We start from the raw sequence: 23,127 nt of genomic DNA, 5'->3' as shown, positions 1-23,127 counted from the left end.
CAATTGAGAAATGCATTTTCTGAAGGAACTAAGATGGAATAATGCTGAGCAGTTAGAAAGTGATACAAAGCTAGTGATATAAACTGGAAATGTACATTAATATTTCCAGCTAGCTATATCAATAATGTTCAATAATTAAAGTAGATTAAAACATATTCACAGATAGTATCTGAACAGTGCATTTTGTCTGAGTTTACTTGTCTGAAGCAACTCTTATCACTGAAACTGTATCCACAATGTTTGTGTTTGAATCCCAAATGTACTAATTAATTTATTCACTTATTTTAAACATTTTCAGTGCCACAATGCAAATGCTAAACTATGAATATTTGCCAGTTCACTAAATATGTCTGACATGTAGTTTCAGACAGGGTCTATGGTTTGAATGTTCAGATCAAAAATTTGCTGGCTCTAATTCACCAAGTTTTAGGACTCCATGAACAATGGTGTAGATTTGTTTGAATATGAATGTGCAGTGGGATGTAGTTTGACCTTCAGCTGTGATTTCAGTTCATCAGGATTAGTCAAGCTAGGCGATCAAGACTGCTAATGCATAATGACTTATAAAATGGAAAATGTGTAGTGACCATGCAAATGTTTCAGCTAATCAAAGAGGAGAATTTTAGCTTTGAGAGAAAAGAAAAACAAGGGCATGTCAAGGCCTAAAGTGTGGATGTGTGTAAAATAATCTGAACAGCTTTATTAGCGACAGAAGGTTTTGAAGTTTTGCTATGGCCTCAACGTACAGTGTAGCATTTTATGTTGTGTAAACAGCACTGAAGGCAGGATTGCATGAATAGTTTATTTATTCCAGGTGGAAATGGCTTTAAGATGATCTAATACAGAAATCATTATGAGTGTTCAAAGCCACTAGAAAGATCTGTCATTTTTTTTTGGTTCTTTCATGGGGTGTTTATTATGTTGATATAACAAGTGAGGTTTGATTTTTAATCCAAGCCACCTGGTCAAAACTTAACAGGTGAGCTGTTGAAAATAAGCAAGCTACCTATCCACTCAGTTCTGGATGTAAGCTGCGAGGTTTGCAGGTGTGTGAAGTGCCCACCCAAAGTGATCAAAAATCCCACAGACTCATTTTAATCAGGGTCATATTATATCAACTGGACCCCTATGCAAGTTTAACTGGAGCCTGAGAAGGGAATTTACATTGGCTCTACCTCGAGGCAGGAGCACCTCCAGAGGCAGAGAGGGCCATTTAGTTAAATTGAAAAAAAAGTAATTGTATTGTGAGACAAGGAAGATAACTGCAGCCGCCACCACACTGCCACTTCCCTACTATCCCATCACTGATTTCACTGCTACAGCTACTGCTTACTGGGAAATCAGTGCAAGGCTAGGGGTAACTGCTGCTCATTTGGACTTCCCCAACCTCTGCTGGTCAGGAGATTAACCCTTGGTAGCTTCTTGCAAAGAAAGTCCGTTCACATATAGAGCTCACTCAGATAACAACGTTCTTCCTTTGGATTATGAAACACACCTTCATCATCTATCATGTGCACACATTACTTAGTTCTGTTTTAATTGTCTGCAAGGTTTATTTACCCTACCCAAAGAATAGGACAGAAAATTATGTGAGAAGGTTGCAAGATTTTTTTACTCATATACTGAGAACAAACCGCAAGCGAAATGTAAGCATTCCTAAATTTAAGCCTTAAAGTTAGATTTTTTTCTTTATTACCTGACATGTACAAGTTATCTTATGGAATCCATTTTAAATGAAGTCTTTGGTGTCACTGGTGCTAATGAAGAAACGGGCATAATGTTGCTGTCACTATTTCTCGTATAGTATCAGGCATCAGTTATAAATGTTATCAAATTCTTGCTATATAGTGGATTCTAGTTAATTGGGCTACAGTCAGGACCAATACATTTTGGCCCATATAAGCGGCTGCCCCTATTACCCAAAGTTTCATGAAAGTAGTTAAAAATGTATAAAAAAAGACATACTAGCATTTAATTGAGTACAAGTTATATTTTTATATGAAATACAGAACAAATTAGAACACCATCTGTAATACTACAGTTCAAAGTTCAAAGTAAATTTATTATCAAAGATCATATATGTCACCATATACAACCCCGAGATTCATTTTCTTGCAGGCATACTCAACAAATCCAATAACCATATTGACAGAGGAATTTATCTAGTGTATGCTGTCATGTTCTTTTGATTGAATGTAGATGGACCAAATCAGCGCAGACACTTAGTGCAAATAATGGACCGTCTTCATACAATACTTTCGATAATTGCCTCCTCCAACTCTTCTTTTTAATTGTAACATTCAAGATGATTGTTAATACTTTCAAATCCTTTGTAGTTCCTAACTTATTGGAGTAGTGAAATCGTTGCATTTTCACTTCTGGCTGTTTCTGGCATTTCCAAGCCTGAATGCTTGAAACCGCAGTGAGTAAAATATTTCCAAATTGTCCCGCTACTTATTTCTCGCCAACTATCCGTAACAAACGTCATTGTTGCTCTGAACGCAGACACACGCAATTGACATTACTTAAAAACTGTTTACTCTAGGCATGGCATAGTGTTTAACAGCCACACAAGTGCATGTGACTGACACCACTTAGAAACTTCAGCACCAGTCTCCTGTCCCAATTAAGTGGCATAGTGTTCTAAATGAACGAAGCGAATCCTAGTTATTTACTCAATTAGCTTTTCTTCATTAGGAGTTTTCCAAATAAGCAGCTGCCCCAATTAACCAATGGTTTAATTAATTGGAATCCACTGTATTTTACTCTTTTTTGGAAGATTATAGAGGAATAAATAATATTAATCATGATACAAATCCTTTTTGATTCTGTCCCTTGTCCATTTATACAATTTAACAATTCCTGTTTATATAGCTAAGTCCATTCAACTTTAGGAGTAATTAGGCCAGGAGTTGTATACCCATTGGTGTTCCGAGCAGTTCTATCATATTGCATGAGTATCAGTGCTGAATACAATCATTGACGGAGAGAATTAAATTATATAGTCAGTGCACTATGAAACTGTTTTCCTACTAACTTAAATACTCCTGTTTAAATATCATGTGGCATTTTAAAACAAATAAATATTCCTTTTCTGAAGAGGAGTTGCAAAATATGTATGTTGTTCTTTTCTTTCTATTTTTGATTCTTCAGTGATATTTCCCCAGCTTTCCTGTCCTGAACACATTGCCCGTTCATGGAGCCTAATCTTTCGTTCATGTCTCCTCTCTCTAAAACTCTAGCCACCAATCCCCCAGGAGATTTTAAATGAACTCATTCCTTGTGCCTTAGCCAAGGCAATATTTGAATCCAAGATCAGATGCAAAAGGACTAACAGGTTTTCCTTCTGGTCCTTGGTGTATTGTGGCCAATTGTAAGTGTCCATAATGATCCAGGTTAAATCATCATACAGCTCGAGGAAGAAAACAACTTAAAAACTTAATAACGACAATTTAGTTAACTAAATTTAATGGGCTGCAAAAGTGTATTATTAGAATTCAGTCTTTACTATCTGAATGGAACACATTACTCCTATTTTGTAATAAAGACAATCTGATTTTCTGTCTATTTATTTCAATGCAATGAAAATCAGATGAGCTGTATAAAGGGTGCATGATATGCTTCACAGGTCACCACACAGACGGTAAAAATGCACATGTGCCTTGTGTTTTTTTCCCATAGAATATGTTTTGGCATTATATTTTATGCATGTAAATGACAAATTCTGAAATATTTATCATAAATAATTTGCTGATAATTCATAAAAAAGCACAATGACTCTGACTAAATATTAGCCTCAATGCAAACACTACAGTTTAAAAATCCTTTTATTTTCTAACCATACAATTCTTACATGTCACAGAGCAACTAATTATTGTATGTGGTGATTTATTTTGATGTTACATTTTCTTCAGTCGGTTGCATTCTAATTGTTTAGAGAAACGATTTTAATTTATTTAAAGCGTGGCTGCATATGACACATATCCTTTGTTGTAACTTGTCAGCTTTACACACCCTGTATTGTTCCTGAGCAAAACCAGCCATAGTGAATGCATTCCTACTAATCTTGAGAAAAGCTGGTATAATTTCATTAACTAACTGTCAAGTACAGTTCATGTGCTTAATATCCAGATTATATTTTGCTGTAGATATTTTGTACTGTGTTTGCAAAGGTGTTTGTTTTTATGGTACTTAAGTCGCCTTTGACAAGTTATTGTGGAATAATAATCAAATTTTAAAAAGTTGTTAAATTATATCTGATTAAATTGCTTTTATTTATAATAAAATGTTTACATATTATTCATTAGTATCTTATTATGCTATGAGTAAATTTTTAAAGTAAAATGTTTACAATGAGTTTTTTTATTTATATTGGAAGGTATTTGCCTTTGTGAGGTAGGAAGTAATTGCTTTTTTTCAAAGGTTGAATAACTTGGCAGGTTGACAAGCTTTTCAGATTATGAGCTGGTTAGTACAAGCTATGCCTTCAAATCTCAGAATCCACCTTATTGCATTACTGCATCTCCTGGTGCAAGGTGTTGCTCATTGAGTCCAACAGCACATAGGAAACAATGTAATTGCCACAGGGAATCTGGTAGGAGCATGTCTGTGCACAGGTTGATTCTGGGCATCAGACCATTCTGAAAATGCTGTTCTCCTTTCATCAAATGCTACAAGAGCAGAGAGGGGGAAAAAAAAAGCACCAAGCACCATGTTGCAGGATGTTGTTTTGGCTTGATGTTCTGAATCTCTCTTGCTGGAGCAGGTGCCTGTGTCAGTGGCCATGATGACTCCCCAGGTGATCACCCCTCAACAGATGCAGCAGATCCTTCAACAGCAAGTGCTGTCCCCTCAGCAGCTTCAGGCTCTACTTCAGCAGCAGCAAGCAGTCATGTTACAGCAGGTATGAGAACACCCGCAGCACACCTGCCCCTGACAAGTCACGCGTACAATAGACAATGCTTCCTGAATCCCACTGTTACATTCTTTGTAATGGTGCTACATTATGAGATATTTTAATGAACTTGGACAGATACTTCACTAAACTTATTAGTAATTTTAAAACTTTTTAACACTCATATTCACTTCTACTTTTAAATAAGTTGCAGTAACTGCAGATAACACAAAACAATGAAAATGCGAGTGACTTTTTATGAATTTTTATTTTAAATGCTATTTATTAAATATATGTGTCTCTGATGTAGAACTATAACAGGTAATTTCTTTTTCTGTTGTCAGTACTAAAGTACATGATACTTTGTAAGGTGCTTTGTTTTCCATTTGTTCAATTAAGGAGCTCTTGTAGCACATGTAAATATGACTTTGATATCAAATAAACAGCATTACAAGTTTCCCTTGTATTAAAATCCTGCAAATCCATTTTCAGAATCTGCTCAGTCATATCATTTGAAAATTTCAACGTGTGTCATTCAGCCAAATGGAATGACAAATTAATTAACTTTCTGCTATGAACTATGGGATTTGTCTGGAAAACATGCTTAAATTTACTTTGCTTTACCTTGTGTTTCTCTTATGCAGTCAAATGTTGGTACCATTTTGTACAACTGTGTTATGTTTTTCAGCAACAGCTGCAAGAATTCTACAAGAAGCAGCAGGAACAGTTGCATCTCCAGTTGCTACAGCAACAACAACAGCAGCAGCAACAACAACAGCAGCAACAACAGCAGCAACAGCAGCAACAACAGCAACAACAGCAACAGCAACAGCAACAGCAGCAACAGCAACAGCAACACCCAGGCAAGCAATCAAAAGAGGTAAGCACTGAGTAAGTAGGCTGCCTACATAATAGTTTAGGGTGAGAGGAGGCGGGAGAGAGGCAAGAATAGGATCACATTTTTCTGTAACAAGTCTCCAGTTGTCAAAGGTACATTATCATGATTTTGCTGAGTCTAATAACAGTGACAGTAGTTCTCTCATGTTCCTCTCTTTGTAGTGTGGAACTCGAGAGTTATAATCCAAAGCTGCTGTCTTTTAATGTTCGTTAATGAATCACAGTGTACAAAGAGCAAGCAGTGTGATGGACAAAGTACTGATTATCTTGTAGTCACAGAGAATCTGAGTTGGTGAGGGAGCCTCAGTTTTTCCTCAGAGGTACAGCTCAGAGAGCATGCAAATTTAGCCTACTGTTAAAAACCCAGGTTGAGTATAGACTTCAAAGTCACAGGTCCCTGATTAATGAACTGCTTCCCTGGGTTTGGACTGGCGAGCAGAAAGTTACAGTTTGATGTGCTCATAAATCAACCTGACAGGCCTGTTTCCCTGGCCTACCTAGCACTTGTCAGCAAACTGTATCAAGTATAAACATAATACAAACAAAACATGTTGAACTAGTTAAATTGATCAGCGGGTATCGTGGACATTATCTTCAAGAAACACATTATGCAAGCGCACAGGAAGCAGCATTGACCTCCTGAGGCATTGTTTCTGTTTGGATTTGTGAACAGAATTTCATGCAGCCATCAAATATGGAATAGAAATTGCTCCCTTATTTCTCCTGAGGCTTTGGGCCATCCACATGACTTGCTCCATTATGCAGTCTGTTTTCCAGTGAGTGCATCAGAAGTTTTGCTTTTCCCCAAACTAAAGCAAAAGGTCTTCCACAGCAGCTTGTCTGCCTCTGAAGTGTGACTGCCTTCTCATATCCTCCTGAGTCCCAAGTACTCCAGTTTGTCTTGTAATGCCTCAAAAAATTGGAAGTTAGGCTCTTTCCTGTAATAGGGCACTTCTCTGCCTTGAATGTATTCCCAGTTTTAATGTATTCCGACAAGAGAAGAAAAGAAAGCTAACAGGGCAATGCTATGAAGGCTACATCCCAGTTTACTAATAGATCACTTGAGACCACATTCATGGGCCACTAAGGACCAAACTTATTCAGCTGCAAAAGCAGCATTGCCTTGAAAGATCTACTGCTGTGAAAATTTTATACAATGGGCATGGATAAATTTAATGCTATAGGTGACCTTAGCACGTGAAGGGTTTTTTTTTGGTAATGGAAATTAACTGTCCTAATTTTAATAAAATGTGAATATTTGGACAAAATATTTGGGGTCTTTTTTTTATTGTGATATAGTTGTCCAGCATTAACATATTAGTGCTTGACATGTAATTGTAATATATTCATGAACATCATTTGGCAAAGGTTCTTTAGCTTATTAATAAATGTATGTTAATAAATGTATTAATGACAAAAGTGCTGAAATGATGTCTATGTCGCTTGTGTACTGTATGGACATGACAAACCCTCTATATCTCTTCCTGTTTCAAAAGGAAAAAAAAGATTGGCAACTCTTTAATAAAAGCAATGCCACTTTAAATTATGAGTGATCCTAAATACCTGCTTTCCCTTTTAGTGGATCAGCCACATGAACAGGAATGTAAGTCAAGCACAATTGAACAAGATTCGTGTCTTTGCACTTAATTGCTCCTCTCAGTGTATACTGTGCTTCCAGAAATTAGTGTTATAATGAACAGACTGCATTGTTGTATTCTGAGATATTCTGCATCTTTTAAATTTAAAATTGTGAAAATGAGTAATTAGGTTGCAGTTAGGGTGGAAAGGTCTCTTTTTTCTTTACTGTTATTTTTATGTTAATAATCTTGAACATTGTGGTGACTGACTGAAAGCAAATTTTAAAAGTTGGTTGGGCATAAAGCACATAGGGGAAAAAATGTGTCTTTGTTTGCTGCAGTATCTGTCATGAGTTTACACTCACCTCTGCAAATTTGGTTCCACTGACGCCAGTGAAATTGAATGGGTGAGAGTTGAGGTCAACTTGTGACCATATTCTTGGGTGTGATTAGTGGTGGCAAAGCATTTCTTCTCCCCTCTCCCTTAACGCCCGTCCCCCACCAATTCTCTGTTCATCAGTAAAACATTTTTAAGTAGAAATTTGCCCTTTGTCAGTAGTTCTCATGATGCAATGCATTGCTGGCTATGTGTTTCAATATGCAACTGTTATTAATCTGTGACAGAGGGTGAATACAGTGACTGAGGATGAATTCTAGTCCATCCTAAAGTGGTCTTGCTACATGGTGCCTCAGACACAAGTAGACAAGTGTTGCACATCTTCATTCCAATAGTATTCCATTTGGAATTCAGAATGGGGGCTGGGTTTGATTGGGGAAGGGGTGGTCATGGGGAGAGAGGACAGGGCTGTCAGCCAGAGGTTCAATTCAAACCTGTCCTATGGTGAGCTGGGGAACAGATAGATGGGATCTATGTTGTAGATTGGCATGGGAGTTGGGAGGACTCAGAATGAAGAGCATGTTGTTTGCGAGAGGATAAAGTTTGGGAGCAAAGACCAGGTGGGAGGGAGTTCAAAGAAGTAGAGAGTTCTTGAGAGGATACTAATTAGCAAGGGTGTTTTTTTTTTGAAGGATTAAAGGAAAAGAAAGGTAGAGTCACAAAAAAAACTGATTTCAGATGTATAATGCGGAAGATAACAGCATTTTATAATTAAGAGGAAATTATTTTTAGTACTGACATGTAATAAAAATAAATAAAACTTAATTCTGCCTCTAAGCTAAGAACATTTTTCTTCAAGAATTATGAGATGAGGCTCTTGCTGAATTGAATAGATGTAAAGGGTACAATTACTTGTCTCTGTGGGTTTAGTTTCTGCTTTATATTTTATGATTAGAAGTATGTCTTTTACAGCAGCAGTTGGCAGCCCAGCAGATTGTCTTCCAACAGCAGCTTCTCCAAATGCAACAAATCCAGCAACAACAGCATTTGATGAACTTACAACGTCAGGGACTCATTACTATCCAGCCTGGACAGCCGTCCCTTTCAGTCCAATCTCTGCCACAAGGTACAAAATAATTCATTAAAAGTTACAGTACAGAATTCACAATGTCATAATTCATCACATGTTGACAAAGAATAGAATTTCACTTTTAATTATTGAAGCTGTACCATGCCATGAACTTGCAGCAAATTCTGAGCAATATTTTAAGGTGCTTTCAAGAAAGGTTCAAAGCATATTTATATGAAAGTATATTTCTTTCCATAGTGACAGTTTCTACAAGGAATCACTTTAGACCATCACAAGAATCAGAATAATATTGCCCCATTCATATTTCTTCCACTTAATAGAAATGTTACTTCCAACTTTCAGGGATCCGAAAATTCTCTGATTCTCTATGATTTAGCAGGAAAATTAAACTGAATACCTGTGAATAATTTGCCAACAATACAAAATAGTTTATTAAAAGTGAATGACGATGTATCTGAAAGAAATGGGTTCATTTTCTGATTTTATGTTCTGGCTAAAGAATATTTTAAAAGAGAAAGCAAAATCAATAAATAGAATTGGATGTACAGTAATAGTGCCAGGAATTCAGTTACCAAGCCAATTTCTTATGTCTGCCGAAGTGTAACATCCCACAGTACAGCAACCCTGTAGAAGTTATCACTGTTCCTACTCTTGAAAAATCATTCCTAATAATCTTACATTTTCAAAAGAAAAGCAGTGATCAAATTGATCTGCATTAACGTTGTAGCAAGATGAAGAAGAGAGTGTTCGATTCTTAATTTACATAGGAGTTTGTCCAGTTGATGCTTCTTTGCTGGGCAGAAATACAGAGTATGTTTTGATGTTCAGTTCCCTAAATGTGCATTGCTGTCAAGATGATGTAAGTGATGATGCAGATACCTGAAAATGATGTAGGGGCGACTTGAATTTGCTTGCTTAGAGATCCAAAAACATTACACCTGTACACGGATGACCCACTTATGCTGCACACTGTTCATAGCTTTTTAAAAATTAACTTGTTTCCTGTAATATATCTGATTTTATTTTACAGCAGGAAATTGGAAAATTTGAATCATTGGGCAATTTTTTTTTCCCCTGGATTGTTTGGCTAGAAATTTGATCATGGTTAATGGTTGACAGTTGTGTTACACCTTGTATCACTTAACCCAGTTCTCCCGAGTGGTTCTCTGTCCAGTCTTTGGGCAGGCTGAATGTTTACAGAGGAGGCACAGTTATTTAATGAAACCAGGCCTGAAGGGCAGGAAGAATCGCACCACTAATTGCATGGTTTAAAAGTATCCTTAATTTCTTGCATGTTTGGTGATGAGAGCTTGTTTGTTGAACTTGCTGTGTATTTGTAGGAATTCTTGTGAAGGCTGAGCACTGATTACAGACAAAGTCATAGAGTCATATAGCATGAAACAGGTTCTTTGGCCTATCAATTCATGCTGATATTCAGGTTGCAATTATACTAACCTTGTTCCAATCCTATTTTATGGTCTTCGCTCTCCTGTCAGCACCTCCACTGATATAATGTCAGGCGCACTTATAGTGGATAACTTACCCATCAACCTGCAGGTTTTTGGGATGCAGGAGAACACACAGAGGAAACCATGCAGAAGAAGGTGTAAACTCCACAATCACATGGTTCAGGGAAGCATTGAGTCTGTAGCTTTGTCACTCTTGTGGCCTAATCATTAATACAAGAAACTAACAAATCAACATGCCAAGCCATATATATCAAACTACAGTCAATACTGAAACAATGGAATTGTTGACTAATCACACTGTGCGGTCCCTTCTGAACATTTCTTGGAGGATCACTACTTCCTTTCAGTAGGGGAGGCTGCAGATGAACAGAAACAGCCTTTAGCAACTTTGGGCCTAACTGACCTGGCTTTGGACTGCTCTGTCTCACCATTAGTGAAAGCAGACTAGGCTGTCTGGCTGGCTACAAATCTGTTCCAGTGTCAGTGGTTGAAGGAAGGAAAGAGCTGCACAGAGCTATTCCCACTTTCCCAGATGTTACTTCTGTGATTATTGTACTCTGTTGGCAGAAATTACAAGAGTGTTTTGGCACTATCAAAGGCTTTTTGAACACTGAGGTCCCACCCTGTGCTGGCGTAAATCTCACCACAGATTATACCACAACAAGCCTAGTTTGACAGCCAGGCTTAGACTTGGGTAGATTCTGCCTGAGTTGTGATAGAAACAGATGCTTCGGCCTTAATGCTGAAAGAGAATTGAGGAAGATGAAGTCTGGGCTTCACTGAAGACAGTGTGCAAGTTTGGAGCATATGTTGTTTGACACCCATGGATCTTGATGTGTATGTCGATCATTTGTGGACAACCTCATTATAGACATCAGCTAAGTTGTCTGAATCAGACATTGGTTTGCAACCTTGCTATGTACTTGAAGACCTACCACATTGAAAATTCTTCCTGTATGTAAACCTTCTGCTGCTGTACATGGACTGCCAGTGTCTGATCTGGTGGCTGAGAGCATCAGAATGACAAAGAAGGTGACTTTGTATTCATTGCCATTTTGTTCAGCCATCGAGGTCTGAATTGATCAAATAATATTAGGGTCACGTTCTTGGTGAGGGGAGAGGGAGAGGTAAACTTAGATTAGATTCGATTCAACTTCATTGTCATTGTGCCAAGTACAGATACAAAGCCAATGAAATGCAGTTAGCATCTAACTAGAAATGCAAAGAATAGTGTTATTTACAAAATAACTGCGAATAAAAAGTAAGTGCTACAGCACACAAATATAAAAGTACTGAGACAGTACAATATGGGTGCAATACTGCTTAGTGCTGTGATGTGAGGTTCAGCAGGGTCACAGCTTCAGGGAAGAAGCTCTTCCTGTGCCTGCTGTTGTGGGAGCGGAGGCTCCTGTAGCGCCTACCGGATGGGAGGAGAGTAAAAAGTCCATGGTTAGGGTGAGATGCATCCTTGATAATGCTTTTTGCCCTGCTTATGCAGCATTTATGGTAGATGTTCTCAATGGTGGGCAATTGGGTGCTGATAATCTGCTGGGCAGTTTTCACCACACGCTGGAGTGCTTTGTGGTCTGACACAAGACAATTGCCATACCACACTGATATGCAGTTGGTGAATACGCTCTCAATGGTACAGCGGTAAAAGTCCATCAGTATCCTGGGACAGAGGTGAGCTTTCTTGATGCTCCGCAGGAAATAAAGGCACTGTTGCGCCTTTTTGATCAGGATGGAGGAGTTCAGGGACCAGGTGAGATCCTCGGAAATGTGGACACCAAGGAATTTGAAGCTCAATACACACTCCAGTACAGCTCCGTTGATGTAGATGGGGACGTGAGTGTGGCTCCTAGCATGCCTGAAGTCCACAATGATCTCTGTATCTGTATCGTGTAACTTAGCAGTATCTGTATCTTGTACATTAGCAGAAATTGCAGCATGAGAGGTGACTAGGGAATGAGAAGAAAGTCTCTCATTAACTTCAAAAATCTCTGTATCATCTCTGTTGGCATCCTGTAATAGCCTGCTCCTGTCCTCCAGAACATGAAGCCTAACAATATGGCACTGCCCACCACCAGTTTATATGCTGCCTTTTACGACATCATCTGCATAATTAAGATCAGCATCAAATGCATTCTTCATATACTTGATGTACTTTATTCAAATTGCCTTGAACCCCATGGTCATTTCTTTGGTCAGACTGTGGAAGAATGAGATTTATTTTAATGGGGGAGGAAATAAAATCAATTTTAATAACTTACCCCCTTCCTCCCCTTCTCCATAAACAATACTTATCTGGAAATGCATCCATATGTATTATGTAATGGATACTGTATGTTCGATTCTGCCACTGGAATTCATTCCAGGGATGTTGCATGGTATTCATTATAGGTTTTTTACATGAATTTTTATCGTCTTCCCTCAAAAAGTTCCAACATTTACCTGTACCCTATTTAAGACAATGGGTCACGCCTGCTGTCATCAATTTCACCATCTGCATAAGCTAACACTTGCCTGATTAATTCAACTTCAAATCTTCCCCTGTCTATAAACCATTCAAATGTCTTATTCTTTATTTTTGACACTGTGCCTTCCGTTGCCTCAGCTGTCCTTTAGTGTTTTGACTGAACATTTCTTCCCATTTGCTTGACTGTGTATAGTAGAGCTTTTACATTCAGTCCCACTCTCTAGAGTACTCCCTCTAAACCACCTGCTATTCTTTCACCTCTCTACTTTGAAAGCTTCTTTAAGCTTATTGAAGTGAACATGTTGTCAGTTATGGCTCACAATTTATTCCCTCTTTATTTTTTTTTCCCTTGTGAACATGTGGGGCATTTTGCTACTTTAAATGCAAATTATTGTTTAAATTATGTTTTTTTTTCCTGCTTCTGCAATCAGTCGGATACATTTTATGGGGAGAACAGCGAAGAAAATTGGTTGGAGTAAATTACACAACACAAACACAAAAAGGATTTTCACTTTTATTTAAATCATAACAACTCTGTAATTCTTTTACATTTCTCTTACACACATAGCCTTAACATCTTAATAATAAAACTCATTGTGATGTCCTTGGATTATAGCATTAGGGAAATTTCAGGAAAGACATAAAATAGGGTGAGTGGTTTGGAATCCAACTGACGCTAAAATATCAACTTAGACCACTAAAGCAATCCATAATTTTTACCTTTAAGCAGCCGAAACAATGATGATATTAACTCATAGACCCTGCCATGAAGCTAAAGAGCGTATATGGCTTTATTGTAGCAGTTTGCTGAGGGCACAGTGAATGACATTTACGGAGTAATATATATGAGTTCATGTGAATATTTATATATTTGTCATAAAAATATAAAACTGGTAGAGATTTGACTTCAATCAAAATTCATATATGTTACTGTAGGCCTTATCCATTCATTTCTGAGAAATATTTGTGCATGATTTTGCAGGATTAAGCCCTGCAGAGATTCAACAGCTCTGGAAAGAAGTGACCGGCGTGCATAATATGGAAGACGGCGTTTTGAAGCATGGCGGGCTGGATCTCTCCACCAGTAATTCTTCCTCTACTACCTCCACTACCGCATCCAAAGCATCACCACCAATAACTCATCATTCGTTAATGAATGGACAGACTTCAGTCCTCACATCAAGAAGAGACAGGTAAAAACCGAAGATGTATTAACAAGCCTAATTTGCACATAGGAACTGTGTATCTAAAACTTAGCAATCACAAACTTTTCAAAAAGTTGGTTGTCTTGTTTCTTTACTTGCCCAATCAATGGTAGTCATCCATGTTCAGAATCAGAATCAGGTTTAATATCACCGGCATATGTTTTGAAATGTGTTAACTTTACAGCAGTAGTATAGTACAATGAGATACATGATAATTAACTGTTAAAAACTGAGTTACATTAATTTTATACATATATAATAGTTAAGTTAAAATAAGTAGTACAAAATAACAAATTAAAAAAGTAGTGAGGCAATGTTTATAGCTTCAATGTTATTATGTGTGTAACTGTTTAGAGTCAATAATAATCACAAGATACATTTTGTTCTCACATCTGCTCTAAACACTCCTTTTTGGTTCTACACTGTTTACAACATTACTGTTCACTCCTCCCAGAATTAACAAACTTTTCAATAATAGACTGAGATGTCACTCCAAGTCCAGATTATAATTTCTCCCTCTTCAGATTATTTATTACTTAATTTGTTCTTGTTTATAGAATTGTGCTTTATTTGTTGAAGTCATTCTGTACCAAGATTTTTGAAAGTGCATCACTTTACCACAAACAAATTGAAATAATCTTCTTCTTGTGTTTACAATTCCATGTACCAATTGCATGGAAGCTTATTTGCCATTTTTGTGTGAAATAACTTGAGTCAACCTCTTTGTAGCTCCACAGATTTGTTATTTCTTGATTGACTGAGTGATTGAAATACATCATGGCATAGGCCCTTCTGGCCATTTGAGCCACGCCACCTAGCAACGCCCGATTTAACCTTAGCCTAATCATGGACAATGTACAATGACGAATTAATCTACTAATTGGTATGTCTATGGACTGTGGGACAAAACCAGAGCACCTGACGGAAACACACACGGCCACAGGGGAATGTACAAACTCCTTACAGACAGCAGTGGGAATTGAACCTGAGTCGCTGGTACTGTAAAGCATTGCGATAACCACTACACTACCATGCCACATTTTTGGAGTAATGTGCTAGTAAGCATATTGCTTTTATTTTTAGTTACTTTCATTAAAGTTTAAATCAAAATACAAGTTAAATACTTTCTCTTATTCAATAAGTCATTTTGGAGGGTAAAGATTCTGTGGAGAACTGTGCCCTTCAGATATGATTCCCTGTAACAGTATGTAATATGCACTAGTTGCTTTATGGACTGGGATTTGCAGTCAGTGACAATGCTCTGATGCCTACTGATGACCTGAAAGGAAACCATGCACTGAGATCTAATGACATCAAGCCTGCCAAATTCAGCTTTCTTTTGCAGATTTTTGATCGTGTAGGATACATCACATCCATCAGCAAATAAACACATTGAAATTTCTATACACACAATGTAGCTGAAAAGAAAAATCTATTTTTAACTTAGTGTTTTAAATATTTATGGATTGTTCATTTATTAGGTGTCCTGTTGTATGACATAGGTGATCATGGCTTTTCCATAACCATGATTGTTCTGATTGTTCTTGGCAAAGTTTTATACAGAAGTGGTTTGCCATTGTTTTCTTCTGGGCAGTGTCTTTACAAGACAGGTGACTCCAGCCATGATCAATACTCTTCAGAAATTGTCTGCCTGGCATCAGTGGTTGCATAACTAGGACTTGTGATATGCACCAGCTGCTCATACGACCATTCACCACCCACTCCCATGGCTTCATATGACCCTGACCAAAGGGCTTAGCAGGTGCTACACCTTGCTAATGGATGACCTACAGGCCAGCGGTGGGAAGGAGCACCTCACACTTCATTTTGTAGAAATGTTGCCACCCATTTATGGAATACAAAACTATAATTGAAATGTAGACAGAAAATTAAAGTAGGAGCTAAAATATAATGAGCTGTCTTTAGGGAAAAATAGTTATTGAAAAGTGAATAATATTTAGAACTTTTTGTTGAAGGGAACTATAAAATATGAGTTTGCTAAATAGCAGTTACAGTTCAGTACACCTTAACAAGTCTCACTTAGATCTCCTAAAACTGTATGTGAGATTTTTAGGAAATCCATCAATTAAAAATAGCTCATAAATTGGGTAATTTCAATCAATTCTCTGATTTATTTTTGATTTTAATGCAGTGCCTTCTCTGTGAAACACTCAGTTACTGACCACAATTAACCACATCAACAATGTGCTGAAATCCTGATGACACCATCATTGCTATTTTGCCGAGATGATAAATGCTCACAGTTTGCTGCCATTATAACCACATTTTCTTGCCTATTATATTTATTTCCTGCCTTCCTCTCTGTCAACTAATCATCTTTAGCTTTACTCTACCACATGAAGAGAATGGATACTCATTGATTCATATTCCAGTATAAATTTGCTTTTGGCCAGTGACCAGAAACCATGCAGTATGCGCTTTACCAAGAGTTCCCAGCCCGGGGTCCACTGACTCCTCAGTTAATAATAGGGGTCCATGGCATAAACAAGGTTGGGAACCCCTGTGCTTATCTCTCCTTTGGCTGATACACTTTGGTTTTGCTTGTTATTCTCGCAGCAACATAAATCAACAATCTAGTGTCTCATCATTGTATTAATGCCCTTCAAAGTGATCACCATTGTATTAATATTAATGCTTTTGTCCATTATGCCAGCAAGTCACCGTTACAATTACAAGGTCTATGTTTCATGTTTCCACATCTGACCATTGTTTCTCTTATTTAATTTGGGGAAGATGGAGATGGGAATTGACGAGGCGGTGTGGAAAGGTGGGCGAGGATTGGAGTTTGGGATGGTTGCCAAGTATGGATGAGGTTGTTTTTTTCCCAGGATTAGGAAACTACCAGTTTGTTCAAGTTTTCAGCAGCAAATTATCTGCCGTAATAAAATAGCTACCATTGAAGTAGGTTCCAGTTGTACAGTAGATTTACAGGTTCTTCAGGTTTAATCTGTAAAGGAATCAAAATGAATGACATGATTGAATAGAACCAGAAGAAATAACTTCTTTGTGAATTCAGTGGTACAATAAGCTTAAACAGAGAATTCTCAAAACTGGGCGACTAGTGATACATGTAATCATTCTGATGCTGGTAATTTGATCATTTCATGTAGACAATTGGTGGCCAGAAGGAGAAAGCGTTTCCAAGATCTGCGGAATTTCTGTGTTTAGGAGAAAGCATTGATGTTTAATCTGCCAATCCAGGTTCATAAGAGTGAATTCTCTTTAGATGAACTGATGTGTCACAAAGCTTGAAGGTGACTTTGATTGGAGTTTACTAGTCCATTTGGGGAAGTGAATGAAGGCAACGAGAATCTTTGCTTTACCTTTTGTACAAGTTGACATAGTGAGAATATGGTATAACAGCATTTCATACATTTAAATCATAGAATTTCAATATGTTCTCAACTTTTGTATCTACTTAATATAAATCTTCTGCCACACTTTTAGTCTTTGAAGAGCAGGTTTTTATTCAAGCGTGCATATAATTTCTTCCATCAAATTGTACACCTAAAATCTAAGTCCTTCAGTTTTTGTCTAGACCTAATAAACATGATTATATATCCTATGGAAGATATTAATGTTAGTTATTAATCTAATCCAGATAGTTTACACTTCAAAGTAAGTGAAAACATTTTGTTTTTTTTTAATATGTGAGTGAGTGTCATCTGTGCCTTAGCAGTAGTACTCCATCCATTGAAGTTGTTGTATGCTCAAGTTCAAACTGAGGAATCTGAGTTCGTAACCTATATTGGCTATTTTGCAACACTGAGTGAATGTTGTTCTTCTGGAAGAGCTGCATTTTGATAGTGTCAAATTGAGGCACCACTGCCCTCTGAAGAGAATGTTAAAGATCCCAACATATTATTCACAGGAGGGCCGAGGGTTCACTCGGTGTCCTGCCAAGATGCATTGCCCAAACAACATTAAAATAGAGGATCAGTTATTGTCAAATTGTCATATGTAGAAGCTTACTTTAGAAAAATTGACTATATAGCAATTGTTGGAAGACACTACTGAACTATATCCATAATCAATTAATTGTTTGTAAAGCAGAAAAAATCTTAGCCTTAGATTATAAAAAGTGGTATAAGGATTCTGGCCTTTTGTTTTGAAGTGGTATCTATAATTACATGTACATAAAATCACTGGTGTAAGAGTTGGTTTGCTTTTGCAGTTGGTATGAATTTTTGAATTGAAATAGTACCTCTGTATTTTCCTCAGGTGAAAGATTTCATGCAAAATGCATCATCAAACCATTAAACAGCCTTTTTTTTTTAGCTCAAACGCTCCATACAAATGTGTTAAGCTTGAAAGAACGAAGAAACGCCCTAACTCTTAATCATAAAATTCTTTTGAAAAAGAACACAATCTTATTGATGTAGAAAACCATTCATTCTTGAACAACAATCCCCATAAATTATAAAGTGATAAAACATCCCTAACAGAATTAAAACTCATTACCTGTTCCTCCTGTGCATCAAAACAGCAATTGTAAATGATCTCTCCATCTCATTTCAGACTACAATAAACTTCCTGTAAACAAATCTCAAACATATGTGGTAGTTTGAAGTGGTAGTACTCTGATGAAACTGCCAACAACTGAATTGAATAGGATTTTCTCCAAAGTTGCATCCAAGTATGAAATTATTATTAATAGCACTAGATATGTTTTTTGCAAGTTTATATTTGGAAAGAATTTATTACAATATTTAAGCTATCTGTAATTATCATGAAAATAAAACAAATATAAAAATTATCATATTTATCCCTTTTTTGTTTCTCTAATCAATCTCTTACTTATTTGTTAAATATATTCTGCTTTTGACTAAAGAAAAAGATATTTGTTTACTCTTTATTCAGTGTTCTGAATGGTACTAGCAAAAAAAATACCCACCGATTGGCTGAAACCTCCTACAAATGTCAAGTTTTCATTCTGTTTGAACCAAAAAATCTAAATATTGATACACAACTTTCGACCTGATGGTCTAGAATCAAACAATGAATCTAGAGTCACAGATATTTGATAGGTATGACTTGATGTGCTCACAGCACACCTTAAGAATACAACTTGTCGATAAGTGCAGAAAGAGTTAATGAATTTTTAAAAAATTATAGAAGGCTGCAAATAGACACTCAGCCATCCCCTCAGTTCTGCAGTGTCTGTATTGAAGACTGATTTGCTCCTCTGCATTGATGTGGCTGCCACTGAAACAATGGGAAATCTTTTTTAATAACTGTTTTGCTGTGAGAAATGTAAGTGGGTTAAAAAAGTAAATTGGGATTTCAACAAAAGCTGTTGGTTTGCAAATTTTACAAATGTGGGGAAACGTTGATTATTCATTGCTGTCTTTTCATTCTGTTCATTAAACATCACCTAAGACACCATCAATATGTCGCATATGCTTTCATAAAGTATAGCAACCTCATTTCCTTACACTTCACACATGGGGAAAAAAAAAATCACTTCCATAAACGGAATCAGTTGTGTACAGCTGATGTGTGTGCACACGGGAGGGAAATCACAGGCCTGTTCCATTGAAGCAAATAGGTAATATACAATATTTTAATAGCATTCATTGACTACCAATGAAAATTTAAGGCAAATATAAGGTTTTTATTTTTGAATGTTTAGATTTTGACATTCCTAATTAACCACTGAAGTGTCCTCATTTAACAATACAACATACAATGCCCAGTCAAAAAAATTTATGTTTGATTGCTTTTCAGCTGCAGTTCATATTTACACAATAAAGGAAATAGCTTAACACAATGTCTGCTCATTAAACACTTGTGAAAATAATTACTTTGCTGCACTTGCTAATACATAAATTTCAACTATGAGATTGTATGGAAAAATAAAATATAATTTTAAGTTACGTTCAGTTAATGTTTTTGCATGATAAACAGTGAGTGTCCTCATTATTATCACATACAATTCAATATGTCACAGCTTCTTAAAATAGCCTATCTCAAGTGAATATACTCTTATCGTACTCCCAGAGTTGAATTTTATGTAGAGTGAAGGTTAAAATTATTGTGTTTCTGCTGTGATGACTGTATTCAGCATTTTGATGTGAAAAATCTTAAATCAGTGTCACCTGGCTAAATAATCAGGCAGTGTTATGCAGTCATCCCATTTTCTTTCACTCTTTATTAACAGCCATCTTTGGCTCTCTTTCTTTCCTAATTGGAACATCATACAGCCTTGGCAGTTGTACTATTCAATAGAATGATTAATTTTTCCTGACTGTTCTGAGCTCAATTGACCTGTTTTGACCCATTTGTCACTGATCGTAACCTGACAGGCGCTAGCAGCCTCCAACGATTATGGCTTTTGAGATTAATCTGACACCGTTTTATCCTGCTGCAGCTCATCACATGAGGAAACTGGGGCCAGTCATCCTCTCTACGGCCATGGTGTCTGTAAATGGCCTGGATGTGAAAGTATTTGTGAAGATTTTGGACAGTTTTTGAAGTAAGTTTATCAGTCATTCAGATTATTTCTGCATTCAAGTTTGCATTAGTTGTCCCACATGCAAAGAACATCTTATAATTGCTAATGGTCCAGTGGTGTTCCATTACACAATATACAATCTGTTCTGTATATCATCTTGTGTGTTCTAACAATCCAACTTGTTCAGAATTTGATTATTGAAAAAAATAAACCTTTCTCCAAAATCTCATAAATTATCCATTTGATTTGCAGCTTAATAAATAAAATGAATCCTATGGGCAAACTTTAATGATTTAAGTATATGAGTGAAAGTACGGATTCAAAACTGCCCACTGTTCTGAAAATGGACAGTGAAATTTAAATCAATGTACAACTACAACGGCTTAGTGACAGAGGCATCTGGATTGTTCATTCTTGTTCTCTTTCTCTGGTATGGGTTGTAGGAGGTTTGTATAGATGAGTAACTTCACAATTTGAGAATCCCTTGTTGTCATGGTGCAACTAACAGGGTGAATGAACTGTTCATGCTCCATCAACAATTTAGTTAATTAGCTCATTTGTAATTGCATTGCTTTATTGCCAGGATGTTAGCAGGAACATCAAAGAAGATATGTTTACAGTACTGTAGACCACGGGGTATTGCAAAACAGTTCAGCATCAAGAAAGAAACAGAAGAAAATGCATTGATCTCAAAATGACATGCAAATAAACTGGCCAAGAAATAAGACATTGTGTTGGATTGATACTTAATCATATTTTACTAACTAATATACTGAATTCCATTTGTGATGAGGAATCAGGTATTTTGGTTATTATTGCAATACAGTATTAACAAATATTTTGAGTTAATTGTTGCCAAAATCTAATACAAGAGTAAATAGTTAAGAATTAAACAATACTGTGCTGTTTGATTACCATCTGTGAAATTATATTAACCATTTAACCACAATCTCAGTGTTTTATGAATGGATTCCAACTATTTTGATTCATATGGTAAGGGTTAAACTTGATCTAGATCTACCTTGGAGATGTACAGAAATCATAATTAGTATAATTAATAATATACATAATGCATAATTAAATCAATATTTGATATATCCATATAGAGTTAAAACTTCACCAGAAATTGTAAAAAAAACTTGCATGTTGTAATCAGTATCTTAAAATTGTGTGATGTGTGCACATTAAACATTGTAAGAAATTTCCAATCCATTTGTGCCTTATAGCTATATTTACAAAAACCCTCTTTAGCATCCTTAGAGCATTCTAATTTATAATTGTAAATAGACCAGTGCATACAATTCAGAAACACTGTTGTACTGAAAACAGATGCCTGAATCTTCAGATGGTGCCCCATTTCTCACAGAGATGTTATAACACTAATTCTAATCTACAATCTAGGTTATTGACAATTACACTTTTTTTTTGCTTTAAAACAGATTTAGATTTCTATTAAATACTTCTTAGTTAAGAGACACACTGTTTTCCAATCCATTAACTTTATAGTGAAAAACAGAATTAAAGGCTGCAGCTTTCCAAGCATGTTATGTGTAACTCAGAATAGCAGTTAAGTCATTAAGGTGGTTGGGCCTTAGAGCATTCCTAATCTAAACGCATATCCTCATAAAAGGAAAGAAAGAGCACACTACTGGTTTGCAATAGAGTTAATGCAAGTATACAGTACTACAATAAAAAATTAATAAAGCATGCTTACTATTGGAATAAAAAACCTATCCAGGCCAATGTTGTGGATTCACATAGTTGACTGATGGAAATTTCTAAGGGAATCTTGTCTGGTTGCTGAAGTGGAACTTCTCTTAACTAAGAAGCAGTTTAGAGTTTTTCTCTTAAAATACAGTTACACAAAAGCATTTGGAAAGGGGATTACAGTAGAAAACACACTGCTGCTGTCTTGCTTTTCTGATAATGGAATGGATTTTGGGTGAAGTGAAGAATAACATCTGAGGAATTGAATGTTTTTTTATCTTTACATTGGTGAGGTACTGTGTTTATTGTCTAGTGTAGGTATGATATAAACTGAATCAATGAGAAAACCAAGGAATTTTGTTTATCCCATTTTCAGTTTAATAATTTCTCTGAAGCCATTTGACTTTATAATATTATGTATTATGGTGTAAACTTCTAACACTTTCAAAACAGTCATTATTAAATAGGCTGTGCAACATTTTTAGATATATTATACTTCATACTCTTTGGATGTTTAGGTTGGAGCTGATTACTGCCCCCTAGTGTGGCAAGGTCATTTCACATTTACAATAAACAATTGCTAAAAGTCAGAAAACACCTACGATACAGGCTTAAATTAGTTTATTTTTATCTATTTATAAAAGAGTCATATGAACAGCTGTGTAAGGCAGGCATTATCAAAGACTTTTCAGTGCATTAAGTGGAGATGACAGAAGCTAATCATTTTGCTGTTCGCTTAGTGAGATGTCAGTAGATTCTTGCCAACATTTAAGAATATATTTCCGTTATGAATTTATAAGACGTACAGCCAACCTGAAAAGTTTGGAAGAACGGTATAATTTATTTGTAAGCTATTTCACTGATAAAAGAATATTTGTGTGTGTGTGTGTGTGTGTATAATTTTTTTTTAAAATACAGGATCAAATAGATGTCCCAGAAAGAAGAACTATAAAGAAAGTCAGTTAAGATTTTTCAATTTCCTAACCTGTACGTAGCAGAT

The 23,127-nt window shown here is 36.3% G+C and overlaps 1 protein-coding gene across 3 annotated transcripts in view; it reads left to right on the top strand.

The window, feature by feature from the left end:
- Window positions 1-23,127, top strand: part of foxp2 (forkhead box P2) — a 745,656-nt gene that overhangs the window by 665,989 nt on the left and 56,540 nt on the right. For all 3 annotated transcript variants that reach the window (XM_072267606.1, XM_072267607.1, XM_072267608.1), the window contains exons 6-10: window positions 4,766-4,903; window positions 5,583-5,774; window positions 8,678-8,831; window positions 13,723-13,933; window positions 20,337-20,441. In XM_072267606.1, coding sequence (XP_072123707.1) covers window positions 4,766-4,903; window positions 5,583-5,774; window positions 8,678-8,831; window positions 13,723-13,933; window positions 20,337-20,441 — 800 coding nt within the window. The remainder of the gene's footprint in view (window positions 1-4,765; window positions 4,904-5,582; window positions 5,775-8,677; window positions 8,832-13,722; window positions 13,934-20,336; window positions 20,442-23,127) is intronic.

Source organism: Mobula birostris, chromosome 9 (genome assembly GCF_030028105.1).
Source record: "Mobula birostris isolate sMobBir1 chromosome 9, sMobBir1.hap1, whole genome shotgun sequence".
Classification (NCBI taxonomy): domain Eukaryota; kingdom Metazoa; phylum Chordata; class Chondrichthyes; order Myliobatiformes; family Myliobatidae; genus Mobula; species Mobula birostris.
This window is presented reverse-complemented; position numbering and strand designations above follow the sequence as displayed.